At 40.1% G+C, this 14,128-nt stretch overlaps 1 protein-coding gene across 1 annotated transcript; it reads right to left on the bottom strand.

The window, feature by feature from the left end:
* Positions 1-563: 563 nt before the first annotated feature.
* On the bottom strand, positions 564-10,120 carry LOC134660018 (sporozoite surface protein 2-like). The gene is made up of 4 exons (XM_063515716.1): positions 10,113-10,120; positions 9,675-10,054; positions 4,798-4,913; positions 564-1,208 (listed from the first exon to the last, which is right to left on the bottom strand). Exons 1-4 carry the CDS (start codon positions 10,118-10,120, stop codon positions 564-566), a joined length of 1,149 nt encoding a protein of 382 aa, XP_063371786.1.
* Positions 10,121-14,128: the final 4,008 nt, after the last annotated feature.

Genomic DNA, 14,128 nt, shown 5'->3' with positions numbered 1-14,128 from the left:
AATACATACACGTATTACACGTAATATACATAAATAACATACTATACATTAAGGACTACTTTTGCAAACACACTGTCACAATAGAATACGTACGGGTACTACTTAATAATAGGGCATATCGGAACCAGAAACATAGCAAAACCATTTAGACTTTACGGCAAAAAACTATAAGCAGGAACACGGAACAGTATACTAATAAAGTTTATTGTTTAATGAACCAACTGAAGTAAACTGAAAATGATGTAGGTAGTATATTAAAGAAAAATAGACCTTTGTCTCTCTGGTTTACATAAATCAGACCCTAAGTTATGAGATCTTTTAGTTAATTGACATATTTAAAACATTACATTTAAATTATAACGTACTATTTTAATCTGTAACCCAGTGACGATCATTGGGAGCGGGGGGGGGGGGGGGGGGAGATCTAGCTGACCGCATCAAACAGAGGTGCAAATTTATATGTGAATCAAAGTAATAGTAACTTCATTAGTTTCAACGTCTTTAACATCGAACAGATTCATTCGTCGGGTATTTTAATTTAAATATGCGTATAATTTAGCGTTTTAATATAATGGGGGACGTGGATTGCACGGGCCACACGGAGGGCTTGGATTGCACGGGCCGCACGGACTCGGGGATGGATTGCACGGGTTGCACGGGCTCGGGCATGGATTGCCCGGCTCGCACGGACTTGGGTATGGATTGCGTGGGCTGCACGGACTTGGGTATGGATTGCACGGGCTGCACGGGTTACAAGGGTTGCTCGGGTTGCATGGAAAAGGGTTTAAAGTACCGCATGGGCTGAACGGGATAAGACGGTTACACGGATTATTACTAAAACCGCTGATCGGTACACTGATTACTGGAGGTTGAAGCGTCGGTAGTTGCGGCACTCTAACAACGAATGGCGGCTGACGAATATCAGGAAGCTGTGGTGGGTTCACCCTGATGGATTCTGGCTGTATCGGTGCAGGGGTAGGTGGTCGAACTACAATCGGTGGGGGGGATATCGGCGGTGGCTGTGGTGGTCTCACAGTGATTGGCGGTGGGGTGATTGCTGGTAGCTGTGGTGGTCGCACGAGCACTGGTGGTGGGGTGACGGGGGGCTGGCGTGGTGGCCTGACTACGATCGATGGCGGCTGGATTGGGCTCAATGGCGACGGTTGCACGAGGATGGGTGGCAGCTGGATCACCACATTAGGTGATGGCTGTAAATAAACATTATTAGTTAGGACAGCAAAGAAACGTAGGTAGGCAGCCCTAAACCGATCGACATGGGCTTAAGTCTCAGCTTGTTCAGTTGGTATCCTGTTGGTATCCAGTTGGTATCCCTAACATAAGAAGAAGTGACCAAGTGGTGGAGGCCGGAATAGAACGGCATGTTGAGCAAACGCCCTGCAACTGCCCTTGAACACACACACACGTTACGCAAGCCCACACCTACTTTTTTTTTTCCTCTCTTCATTTTTCCTAAAGAGGTTTATATTGTTGCCACTTGTTATTGCATGTTAGCTGTATTATTGTGGACATCTGTTACTGGCTTTGTTTTCTGTTCATTGTGCTTATGTATCATGTACTTTTTGTATTGCTAAAAAAAAAAACTCTAAGGTGCAAAGCTGCCCAGCCACTGTAGTATGGTTTATGGGTCGTTCTACCGTTTCGTGCCGATTTGCCACTTTTTTGGAGATTTTTTTTATTTTGAAGTTACAGTGTAGAGTTTGATATTGTGAATGTGTATACGTATTGTGTATATTATTTTAAGAAAGGCACCTATATACTAGTTATACTTTTGGAAAACAAATAAGGAATGTAATGAAGGCACAGATGGGAATGAAAAAGCAAGGGAAGGTAATGAAACACGAATAGAAGGAAATGAAATTAGATTAAATATAAATTAACTTTATTGCTCAAAATCAAAGTGATAATATTTTAAACGATGGAACCATAAATATCTTGGCTTTTTAAAAGTATATCTACCCTGTTGACCTGTTTAATATAATAACCGACTTTTTAACAATACTTTTTACGATGTTTCAGTATTCGTTTTCGGTCTCATTATTTGTCAGAACTAGAAACATATAATAATGAGATTTGTAATGTAAAAAACTGCTTACATAAATGAAATTAAAAAAGCTTAAATTATCTACAAATTTTTATAAAAAAAACAATCGTTATTTATGATAAAATATATTATTCGGGAAAGAACTGAGGTATAATTTTAAAGTATCCAGTATCGATGTAGGTAATGTGACTTAGCCGTCTTTGTAAAGGGCAGATGCTGTTTTTTTAAATAATGAAGTGGGCCAGAATATTATATTTCGGACACGACCATGATAAGCCGTTTCAAAGGGAACGGCGGGCCAAGGTAAAGCTGCAGGACAGCAGAGCTGGAGACGGACAAATAGTTGTGTATTAAAAAGCAAACTAGCGGACCGCAAACCCGATGTTGAGCTCTAAAGCCATTGGAGGTCGAAGAGCGTACTCTACAAAACACAAAACCCTGTGTAAATAGAGGCCAAAGGCCGAGTACGCCCCAATAATCAAAATACTTATTATAAATAACAAACTCCATAGGGTTGTAGACTCAACAAGTCGCACTTTCGAGGTAAAGTGCAAAGGTCAAGCCGCAGGAGGGTCCGAGATCACATTGGTTAAATTTCAAGCTCTCTTAGTTCTCAAGTTAGGTCTTCTATGGAAGCGCAACGTGATCAGACGGACTGGGCCTTCAGCGTTTATGCGGACCTCGGCCTTTGGCCTCACTTAGCAAAGTTCTGCTCTCTTGCAGATTGATATTTGGCCTTGCACGGAAATGTGCCCCTATCTGAAGCTCCCCGGGCCTTCGGCCTTGCGTTTTAATACATTCGGCTATTGGTTCTTGTTTGAGGTCAGCTCCATTGAAGCTCAGTCTTTGACCTCGCACGATTGTGCCCGCTGCTAATAGTAAAAGAAATTTTTAACACCTTTTGCGGAGCCCGGCTTTCGGCATCGGTTGCATTTGGGCATTGAAACAATTTAAGGTCTACTCTCCTGCGAAAGCTCGGCTTTCAGCCTCGCAGGAAAGCGCGCCACAATCGGACGCTCCGAGCTGCTTGCTCTTTCTTTGCGGAACTCGCAGAAAGGGGTGGGAATGGGACGCTCCTCTCCAGTTCTAGATGGTGTAGGACCATTGTTTCATGAACTTTCTAGATTTTTCTAAACCTTGCCCTTTAGACGGTTACAAAGTTACAAGAAATTTCCCTGATACGGCCAACCTGTATTTTTAACTTAGCACAAAAAGAGGCTCCCGGGAGCAGATCTTTGTGAGACCCTCCTCATAAATATCTGGCGTCGGAGGACTCGCTCTTGAGCTTTATTCAAGAACTATCAAAAGTTTTCAGTATTTTAATTAGCATATTTTTTTCATTAATAGGCGTTAGATAAGTTTCAATCGGGTCATCTTTCCAAAATGTTCCGCATTTATAAAATGTTGGAAATATGATGTATCTATCCGATATATTTACAATATTTGCCATGACAAAAAAAAACCTACTTACGCGCCTATCTGCTTATTTATATGCAATATCCACAACCAACAGGATTCCCATGGCATAGTGTCGGGTATAGATAAGAACCTATACCCTGAAACTCTGTCAAACGGTCTAACGAAGTCGAAAGAATGGGACATATATACGTTTCAAAACATGGGAGTTATGATTTAAGAGCGTATGTGTGTATATAAGTCTTGGGCTGTGGGCTAAAAACATAAAAAGGTATCACATATGTCATACAAAATTATTGTTCATTTCCTTCCAAACTGGTTCATTTCCTTCACCCTACAATATTGGAAGAAATGGAGAGGGATGAATTGGAGTGGAATGAACATTCGACGGTTTTTTTAAATTTCTTTATAGTCTTTAAGGCTAGAATTTCATCAAGTAAAAGTAATTAAGATATACCAAAATGCTAACAGATTATTAACAAGGTGATTTTTTTGCAGTATATATAGCACCAAATTACTTAATGGATAAAAATGAGTAATAACCGTGACAAAGTGCCTTTCCGGTGAGGAGAACCTAAATTACTCGTAAATCAAGAGCGCGAAACCTCCTTCGTTGACGTATTGCGGTAGACTAAGGTAGTAAAAACACGTAGCAATCACAGTTATTCGTGAATAAAGGCGCGTTTAGATTTGGCATGAGTGGCAATTTTTTACAGTGAAAATGAAGTCTTTCGCGTGACAAAATTAAAAAGTGCGTTCTCTCTATGATAATTTAACTTTAAAAATACGTACCATGTACCATTATAATACTGATTATGTGCTTATTTATAAACAATAATGGAAAGTAGGGTTTATCTGCAAATAATAGTGTTTTATAATTTTCGAACCCAATGGTACGCCATTTTAGGTGCGAGGGAAATGAATTTTTCGCATGTTTTTAATTTTTATTTAATAGATCATTAGGTTTAGCTAAATTCCAAAACTGGCGCATTTTTCGTACCACATAAACATACCTTTTAAAAATAACCACAAGTAAAAAAATATAATTTTAACGCTTCATGTGGGCTCGGACACGAAATCGGCACGAAACGGTAGAACGACCCTTATCTTTAGTATGAGTATGTACTAGTATGTGACTACTTAAAAAAAACAAATCAAAATATTTCTCACCTTCACAAAGGGTTCCAGGGGGCACTGGAACCCCTGAAATGGCCCTAAAGCCCGCAGTCTGCAGCGAACTAATAGGCACCTCGCTGCGGGGGCTCGTCGCTCTTATGGGACCATCACCACACCTGGCTAAATATGTAATATTATCTCACCTTCACATAGAACGTGCCCCCTGGAACCCTCATGGCCCTGAAGCCCGCAGTCTGCAGCGAACTAGGCACCTCGCTGCGGGGGCTCGTCGCTCTTATGGGACCATCACCACACCTGCCTAAAATTGTAATATTATGTAGGTAGCGGATAGAAATAACGTGCCAAGAATACATTTGTAAGCTAAATTATTAACAGTCGACGATATACATTCTAGAAGCAGGTAAGTATACTAAGGAATGCGGCGGCCTAGCCAATGTGACAATCGCTTGCGCTTCGCCATCGAATCGCTTTGTCTCTCTATCACTCTTCCATATTAGTGCGAGAGTGACAGTTGCGTTTCGTTCGCTACGAAGCGACATAAAGCTAGAGAGACACAAAGCGATTCGAAAGCGAAGCGCAAGCGATCGTCACCTTGGCTGGGCCGCCTGTTTTTTTTTGACGGAGTGGGAATGGGTTTACGCACGGTGGGATTCCCCGCTCCTTTCCCCTCTCAGTGAGAGGGGGGGGGGGGAGAATTTGGCCCTACCCACTAAACCTACTCCGGCGTTTCACACTCTTTGCCGTTCGTGAGGGCGCACTGGGATCGATGTCATTCCGCCATGGCGCCCTCCGACATTACCTGTGTGCCTCTCACTCAAGTACAGTCAGCAGCAGGAGTTGCTAAGCGGGCGAGGTGTTCAAAATTACCTTGACGCGCTCTTATTCTCTAAACAATAAAGTCGCGTCGCGCATTATTAACACCTCGCCCGCTTAGCAACTATTGCTGCTGACTCAAGATTCAAAGCTCGAATTGCTATACAAACAAAGATTGCATTTTAGTCCTCAAAGTGCGACTGCACCCACGATAGCGATCGTAGAATGCAGTCGCTTCGCGAAATTATATTTGCCAAGCACCTCAACGTTCTGTTTACCTAGACGGGTTTTTTTAACCTTTGTCATGCTCTGAAAACTTTTGCTATGAAACATTTAGCTGAAATGTAGGTATGAATCATTTTTCTACGATAATCAGGGATCGGATATTCGGATCGATATTTACCTAAACTTGGCTAAATTCCGGAAATTGTTGGGAAAATATGGAGTCGGCTTCTTTTTTATTATAAGTTTAATAAATATGCTCCGGGACTCCGGGATCGCACGAAATGACATAAGATGGTACAAATTTACCTACATGTTTAGTTTATGGCTATTTTTGACAATTTTTGTAAGGAAATATGTTGTCACAGGAAACACAAAGGTCCGGGAATCCAAAGCACAAGTCGGTGTTGAAAAAGAATCCAAAATCCAAATCACAAAGCAAAGCCGAAACCGTTGTTGAATAGCCGAGTAGAAACGTAAAACCAAAGTAAATAATACACCCGAATGCATGTACAGTACAGCAACGAACGATCTATGCACTTTCGAAAACTATTAAATGAATAGTATTAATATTACTCTCAACACCCCACTTAAAAATCTCTAAGATAAAGCCCACGTACATACCTAAAGTACACTTGGTGACGAATTTTCTTTGTATTGCCCGTCTTTTTTTACCTGCTATGCGTAAGACAATGGCGGTAGCAGAGATAGCGGAAGGGAAAAAATTTGAGACCACGGGCATAATGTCGTCCTTGAAACGTCGAAGGAAAACAATTTCTAAAGTACTCGTAGTTTTAAAAGTACTAGTACTCACGACAAGTTCCGTTAAACTAAGTTATGATAATGATACTTCGCTAGTTGAATAAATCTCAGGTACATTGAATTTAATATTTCTCCATAGTAAATTACATTAAATACATAATAAATAAGCGTATTAAAACGTTCAAATATGAGTTTAGATTGCCTTGTTACATAGTTAACAAATCCCGGGAAATCCCGGGAAATTTATTACGAAAATAAAGTTGAGTCCGTCTCCATACCGTTCACGCCGCCAAAGTTTAGGTAAATATCGATCCGAATATCCGATCCCTGACGATAATACAAGAAAATTTGCTAAAATTACGACCTAATTAATGGAAGACTTTGAAATTATTTTCCCCGAAACGAGTTTCTTTTTTCAGTTCAAAAAAGAATATCTGGGAGACCGAGCTTGGCTCGGAAAACAAATGAAAACTCAAAAATGCGCGTTTTCCCGTAGATAAGACCTAGCTAGATCGATTTTTGGCCCCCCAAAACCCTCATAGCAAATTTCATCGAAATCGTTAGAGCCGTTTCCGAGATCTTCGAAATATACCTATAGGTACATAAATATACAAGAATTGCTCGTTTAATTAAAGGTATAAGTACAGAAAATGTTTGTAGGTAAATTTTGTGTTAGCCCTCTTTTAAAAGCAGCCTGTATATTATAAATTAATTTTGTATTAAGCAGAAACGTCTGCGAACGATGCTACTAAGCTTCGAAATAAAAAAAAGTGGAAAAATTCACTGTCTTGGGTGGGACTTGAACCCACGACCACTGGATCACTAGTACAGTGCTCTGCCATCTGAGCTACCAAGACCGTACCCGATTCAGCGAATATTTCGCGAGTATCTCGTTATGAAGTACGATTTCGCTTGTTCTTTTGGCTCGTTAGCTACCTATGTACGTTATTTTGAGTTTGCATCGACTAATGGGCTCTGAAATTCTGCAAGTTTACTTCGTAGGTATATGCATAACAAAACGAGAAAAATAACAATGCACAGTGTTGTACTCGTAGATAAAATGTTTCTCTCATCTATATTCTCCAAGCTAACAAATATGGCAATATTTGAGCGAGCTTTAGTGGAGGTCTCCGTTTCATCTGGGGCAGAAAACGAGGTGGCGAGACAGCCTCGATACATTTTGTAAAGAGTGGCGGCATTGTGCAATGGATATAGCACCAAATGGCGGGAAAGAGGGGAAGCCTTTGCTCAGCAGTGGGGCACGTTATAGGCTACTAAAAACATATATATGTGGCTTTCCATCAAAGAAGGATCCCTATGCACATGAAGCGTAAGGACCCTTCTCTGCTGGAAAGCCACATATTCCTATACATTCGATAAACATTGCTCATTTTTCGTCCATTGTGTTACCATATTCAAAAATCCCAAAATGCCAAATCCTAAAAGACATTTAAACTCTTAATACGATTTACATTCACATTATAATTAACAGGATTAAACGGAATTTTGACAGGCGAGTGTCATTCCCATTCTAATACAACCCTTGTCAGAGGCATGTGAAATTATTAAATTTCCAGTGACATTTATAAAGGATGTCGTACTTGTCGTAGTCGGGTTAGGTCAATGGACGCAGACGTTCTGAATTAAAGTGGCAATTAAAAAACAAATGAGTTACATTGGTTGGTTGTGAGTTACAAGCACTGGTGGCCTAGCGGTAAGAGCGTGCGACTTGCAATCCGGAGGTCGTGGGTCCAAACCCCAGCTCGTACCAATGAGTTTTTCGGAACTTACGTACGAAATCTCATTTGATATTTACCAGTCGCTTTTCCGTGAAGGAAATCATCGTGAGGAAACCGGACTAATCCCAATAAGGCCTAGTTTACCCTCTGGGTTGAAAGGTCAGATGGCAGTCGCTTTCGTAATAAACTAGTGCCTATGCCAATTCTTGGGATTAGTTGCCAAGCGGAACCTAGGCTCCCATGAGCCGTAGCCAAAATGCCGGGACAACGCGAGGAAGATGATGAGTTACATTGGTTTTACAGTTACTTTTTTCAAGCCAAGCTGCATTCACTATATGTTTCTTAATTTAAATAAAAATGCTTTTACAGTAGGTACATTCAGGGATCGGATACCGGTATTTTTTGTATGGGAACGGAAACGGTATTTTTTCGTTCTTTGCTAATTACTTCATTTCTAATTGGGCAATCTAATAATACGAAGTCGTAACCTAAAAACACAACTGAGACCTACATTTCGAGTATAAAATAATTCGAAAAATATGGTTATTTCTAAGTTTTTGCAAAAAACCGGTTCCGATCCCTGGGTACATTACATATGCACTGCTACTTTCCCGAACTAGTGCGGGAAAGAGCACTTTCCGTGCGTATGTCGAAAGTTTAAAGTGCCATATGTGCCTACTGGAAAACGTTGTACGATACAAGTGCGAATAGGCAATACGCAATTCGTGTCGATTTAAAACACTCCCTTCGATCGAGTTTTAATTTATCGCCACTCGTTTCGAATTTCCTCTTTTCCGCACTTGTATCGTAAATTACTAGCCTATTAGTGTGTCCCACTGCTGGGCAAATGCCTCCCCTCTTTCTAGCCAATGCTTAAAAGTATATTTAAACCGAAAGTCCTCTAAAATGACCGATTTATTTACAAAATATCGCTACTTCGTTTTTGAGACTTCGGGGCAAATAGGATTGCTTTGAGCTTATGCAAAGTAGAGCCACGAGGGATATGTGAGAGATTCTTAATACTTTATTGTTTATTTCTTTACATTAATATTCAATAAAAAGAAAATATGGTTGTCTGTAAATTCGGTTTACGGAAGATAATTTTGCTTGATAACGTCATAAGAAAACATTGATGAAAAATTGCATACTTTTATACGTTACCATGGAGATCTGTCCACAACGTGACACTTTTTCGTGCATAGGTACTACCGGTGTTCGTCGATTTATAAAACGTTATCACGTCAAAAAGTGTTTTCAAAAAGTGTCCAGTAAGAATCTATTTTGAATAAAAATATTATGATTATAATTAAATATTAATAAGTAGTAAATGCCCTTGGGCGCATATTTAAAATAGTTAAAATTTTAAGTTCGATTTTTGACGACTTTAGTAAGTAGATACATTTATTTACGTTGACACATTTTTAAAGAATAAAACGTTACTTTAATCTCCAGCGGCCCCGAGATATTTGTATTTTTTTTATTCAATCAAGCCTAAATATTAAAAAAAAATGTTCGATACTTACTAGGTGTAGGTCCGCTCCATAGCGGGTAATTGCCCGGGTTGCTCGGGTTATACGGGAAAGGCGACGGGTTGCCCGGGTTGAATGGGTTGCTTGGGTTATACGGGAAAGGCGACGGGTTATCCGGGTTGAACGGGTTGTCCGGGTTGAATGGGTTGCTCGGGTTATACGGGAAAGGCGACGAGTTGTCCGGGTTGAACGGGTTGCCCGGGTTGAATGGGTTGCTCGGGTTATACGGTAAAGGCGACAGGTTGTCCGGGTTAAACGGGTTGCCCGGGTTGAATGGGTTGCTTGGGTTGTCCGGGTTGAACGGATTGCCCGGGTTGAATGGGTTACTCGGGTTATACGGGCATGGCGACGGGTTGTCCGGGTTGAATGAGTTGCTCGGGTTACACGGGCATGGCGACGGGTTGCCCGGGTTGAATGGGTTGCTCGGGTTACACGGGCATGGCGACGGGTTGCCCGGGGAAGGATCGTAAGGGAAAGGCTGGGGCGGGCATGACGGGCAGGAACCGCACGGGCATGGTGGTTGCCGTGACGCCTCGCACGGGCACTGGGGTTGCGGGGTTGGTAGTGCGTATGTTGACGCTATTAGAGCTGCAAAGAAATATATACATTAAAATATTTTTCCATAAAAACAAATTAAAATATTTTCCGAAAATAATTTCATTTGTTCTAATTTGTATTTTTCCCACCGTTGCAAATTTCCTACTTTTCGCACTTGTATCATAATGTACTATTAAACTATCGTGGCATAATTACACTTGAATCGAATCCATAAACCCGGTAAACCTTGTAAAGTATTAACCTAATCAAGAAGATTTGTTCAGTGTTGGTATATTATATTATATACCATATAGGGAATGCAAAATAACCGATAACCGAGTATCGGTTTTGCTTCGGTTAAACTCGTACTCGAAACCGAAAATCGGATAAAAACCGAGTAATCTCTAGGGTCCTAGCTAAACTGGTTGTTAATACTTACGCTATGGAGAGTCCAATTTAGCTAGAACCACTAACCAAATAGCTCAACAACCACGAAGCGTGACTGTACGTGTACATTGGTGACACTGAACTATTACAGAAATACATTTAATAGTAGTTTATGTGACTGCTACATAATTAAAGGCATTCAAATACGAGTTTAGGTTTATGAAATAAACGAAGTGAGTTCCTGAAAAAGATCACACGAGTGTTTATTCGCTAATTATATATACAGTTACATATACTATGTGTGTCGTTTTCAAGTAAAAGGTACCACATCCTCGCTTACCATAAGGGTGAAATTTGCTTGCACCTCTATACTAATAACCTGTCAGAGCGTCCTTGTGGTAAGCGACAATGTGGTATATTTTACTTGAGAACGACACATTTTATCTAGGTATAATACATATTATAAGCTCTCTACGATGTATTCACTAACCATTCCTGAAGCCGTTCCCGAAGCCTTCCAAATAAGAGAACAACTCCTTCATTTCGCCAAAGAAAGGCTTAAAAACCTATCAGCTCATGTGTCCCTTACTGTGTTACGATCCTGCTTCGCCGTTCCCAGACTAACATATTTTCTCCGCACCGTACCAACCTGGCTATACCCCGAACATATCGCCTCCTTCGACCGTACACTAAAAGAATCGGCTGAGTGTCTGCTTAACGTATCCCTTAACACAGACCAATGGGATTTGGCATCGTTGCCTATTCGGAATGGTGGCCTAGGATTACGCCGCGCTCATGACGTGAGTCTTCCGGCCTTCTTGGCGTCGGCGGCAGGGGTTGTAGAACTTGTCTCTAAAATTTTATCTTTGGATGGAGACAGGACTACCATACCCTATGCCTCTGACACTCAGTTGGCCTGGATGGCTCTCAACTCGGGTGCGTCCGTACCCGAAAAACCGTTCCTCCAACGTTGTTGGGACGTCGTGGGCATCAAGCGGATCGTCGATTCCCTAATGACAAACGCTCTTGGTGCAGATAGGGCCAGACTAAACGCAGCTTCGAGGCCTGAAAGTGGTGCTTGATTACACACCCTCCCATCTCCAAATCTTGGCACTCTGCTCGACAACGACTCACTGCGGGTGGCCGTTGCTCCTCGTCTGGGCTGCGATGTATGTCAACCTCATTTGTGCATCTGCGGCTCTATGGTGGAGAGTAATGGTCATCACGCACTGAGCTGTTGCCGCTGGGCCGGTAGGCTCCCACGACTTGAACTTTAATTTAGTATTATTCATAAATGTATTTAGTTCATAAGTTATTTATTTGTCTTTTTACTGTCTTTTTCAATGAAATAAATTGTAACTATATGTTACGGCCGACATTAGAATTTGAGCCCGGGCCCTTCTACATAGTAGGCAGGGTCAATATCGACTAGGCTAAAGAAAAACAATTTCAACATCATCATTTTTAGTATCTCTTTCTAGAATCAGGTAACCACATATTATACACTTAAAGATATCGCAAATTATTGATTTTGACACCTAGATTCAAAGAAAAGTTTGATTTTCTATGAAATATTAAAAACTCGAACTCGCGGTTTTTAACCGAAACCGACCCCGGTTTTGCATCGGTTAAAAACCGACGGTTAAACTCGATACTCGGTTTTTTCATTACTCGGTTGCATTCCCTAATACCATACCATAGCCTACACCTACACTGTTAACTGTACATCGGTGGACCTTATGCGTTTTGTAATAAAGTCCACCGATGTAAAGTTAGGAGTGTTGCTGTTTATACATACATAATACAATAGTATTTTTTGCAACCGTTGTTTAAGGGAGGTCAAAAAAGGCGACTGGCGTGAGTAACAATTTAAGGCAAAGCCGAAAATTGTTAATAAAGACGCCACGAGTATTTTTTGACTCAGTTAAACAACGTTGCATACAATACTTTTTCTACGACCAAGCACTACTTTGAAATAAAATTGTAAATTTAACAAATATTTTTAATTCAAAAGTAGCAAAAATGGAGGATACTGGCGGGAAAAGAATGAATGAATGAATGAAATTAAAACAAAACATGTCTATGGATCACGTATTTGTCAGAGGTGACATTTAAAATAAGGTTGGCAACACTGTATTTCATTCAATATTTTTTAATTGGTCATTACACGAAGTATCGTAAAATCGCCAAACACATAATTGATTTTTATAGATTTAACTTAAGTTTATCTAAAACACTTCTAAGCATGTAATAATAGTATTAAGCAAACGTGGTTTGGACCGCGCGATCTCGCCAACTATTACATAAACCCTAGAGGTTTCCAATTGTGGCATGCATGTAAAAATTGTATTTAAATTTTAAGTGAATAAATAAAAAAATAAAAAATAAAAAAGATAGGTACTGCGTGTATGCACCAATTTTTTTTGGGGAATAGACTAAAGACTTGTCTTGACAACTATAAAGTAGGGTTTTAAAGGTGTGTGCACGACCCTTTAAATGACAAATAAAAGTACGGGAGTAGAAAAAATATTTTATATACTACGACCTTAATATGTCACGCAAAGCCAGTTGACGAAAGGCCATTAATATTTTGATTTTCACACACCGTAATTTATTTCATATATTTTCATTTGCATACTAATTAATGTTCATTCACACCCCAACCTTGTTCGTCTTGAGAGCGCTACGCATAGACTAGGAATCCTCTAGACGGAGTTTAGAGCTATTATTTCATGAAACCGACGCTGCCAAAAATACGGGGGTGCGGGGGAACGAGGTGAGCGAATCCCGTGCCGTGATTGGTCCGTTCAAAGACACGAATTTACTAGTGACTTTTGTTTACATAGCAAGTTCCATAGAATGACACTTTATATATGTGTGTGGCCTGTAACACGGGCGAAAAATTAAAACGTAGATTCTACTCCTCAAACTAGACAATGTTTGTTCAGCGACTTTTAAAAATAACTTGTGGTTTGTATTTTAAAACACTTTAAAATTTATTCGAACACGCAATGTATTACGAAATTGATTATGCCTGTACGGTGACAAGACTGACGGGCAATGTCAATTAGACGGAATTTAAAGTACATTGAAAATATTATTTAGTTTGTTTGAAAAAGGGACAATTTTAAGACTACATCATTTCAAAAAGTTGCTGAACAAAAGTTTTATTGTTTCAAGAGTAGAATCTACGTTTTAATTATTCGTCCGTGTTACAGGTCACACACTGTATAAGTAATATAACTTACCTAATATACCCAAAGCCTTAGATTGCCCCATATTTCGCCCGTAACTGTCTCCAAATCCATCTTACCCCATTATATATTCTCCATATTTGTTTAAAATCATAATTTTCATCGGTATTGGATTTTAAATTGTGTCTTTCCGCGTTGACGGAGCGTCACTATAAATTTCACGCTCGTGAATTAATTTTATCAATGTTTTTATTATACACGTTTTTGGATGCGTGGTTGTGTAATGAAATTAGCGTTGTATATTTTGGTACGAGTCAATTATTTTTATTA

This window comes from Cydia amplana, chromosome 26 (genome assembly GCF_948474715.1).
Source record: "Cydia amplana chromosome 26, ilCydAmpl1.1, whole genome shotgun sequence".
NCBI lineage: Eukaryota > Metazoa > Arthropoda > Insecta > Lepidoptera > Tortricidae > Cydia > Cydia amplana.
This window is presented reverse-complemented; position numbering and strand designations above follow the sequence as displayed.

What these genes read in the sequence shown, in the direction of transcription:
- LOC134660018 (XM_063515716.1), bottom strand. An exon ending in ATGGAGCGGACCTACACCTA is followed by an intron (nt 4,914 to 9,674) that starts GTAAGTATCGAA and finishes TTACAATTTTAG; the next exon opens with GCAGGTGTGGTGATGGTCCC. An exon ending in GGGGCACGTTCTATGTGAAG is followed by an intron (nt 1,209 to 4,797) that starts GTGAGATAATAT and finishes GTTTATTTACAG; the next exon opens with CCATCACCTAATGTGGTGAT.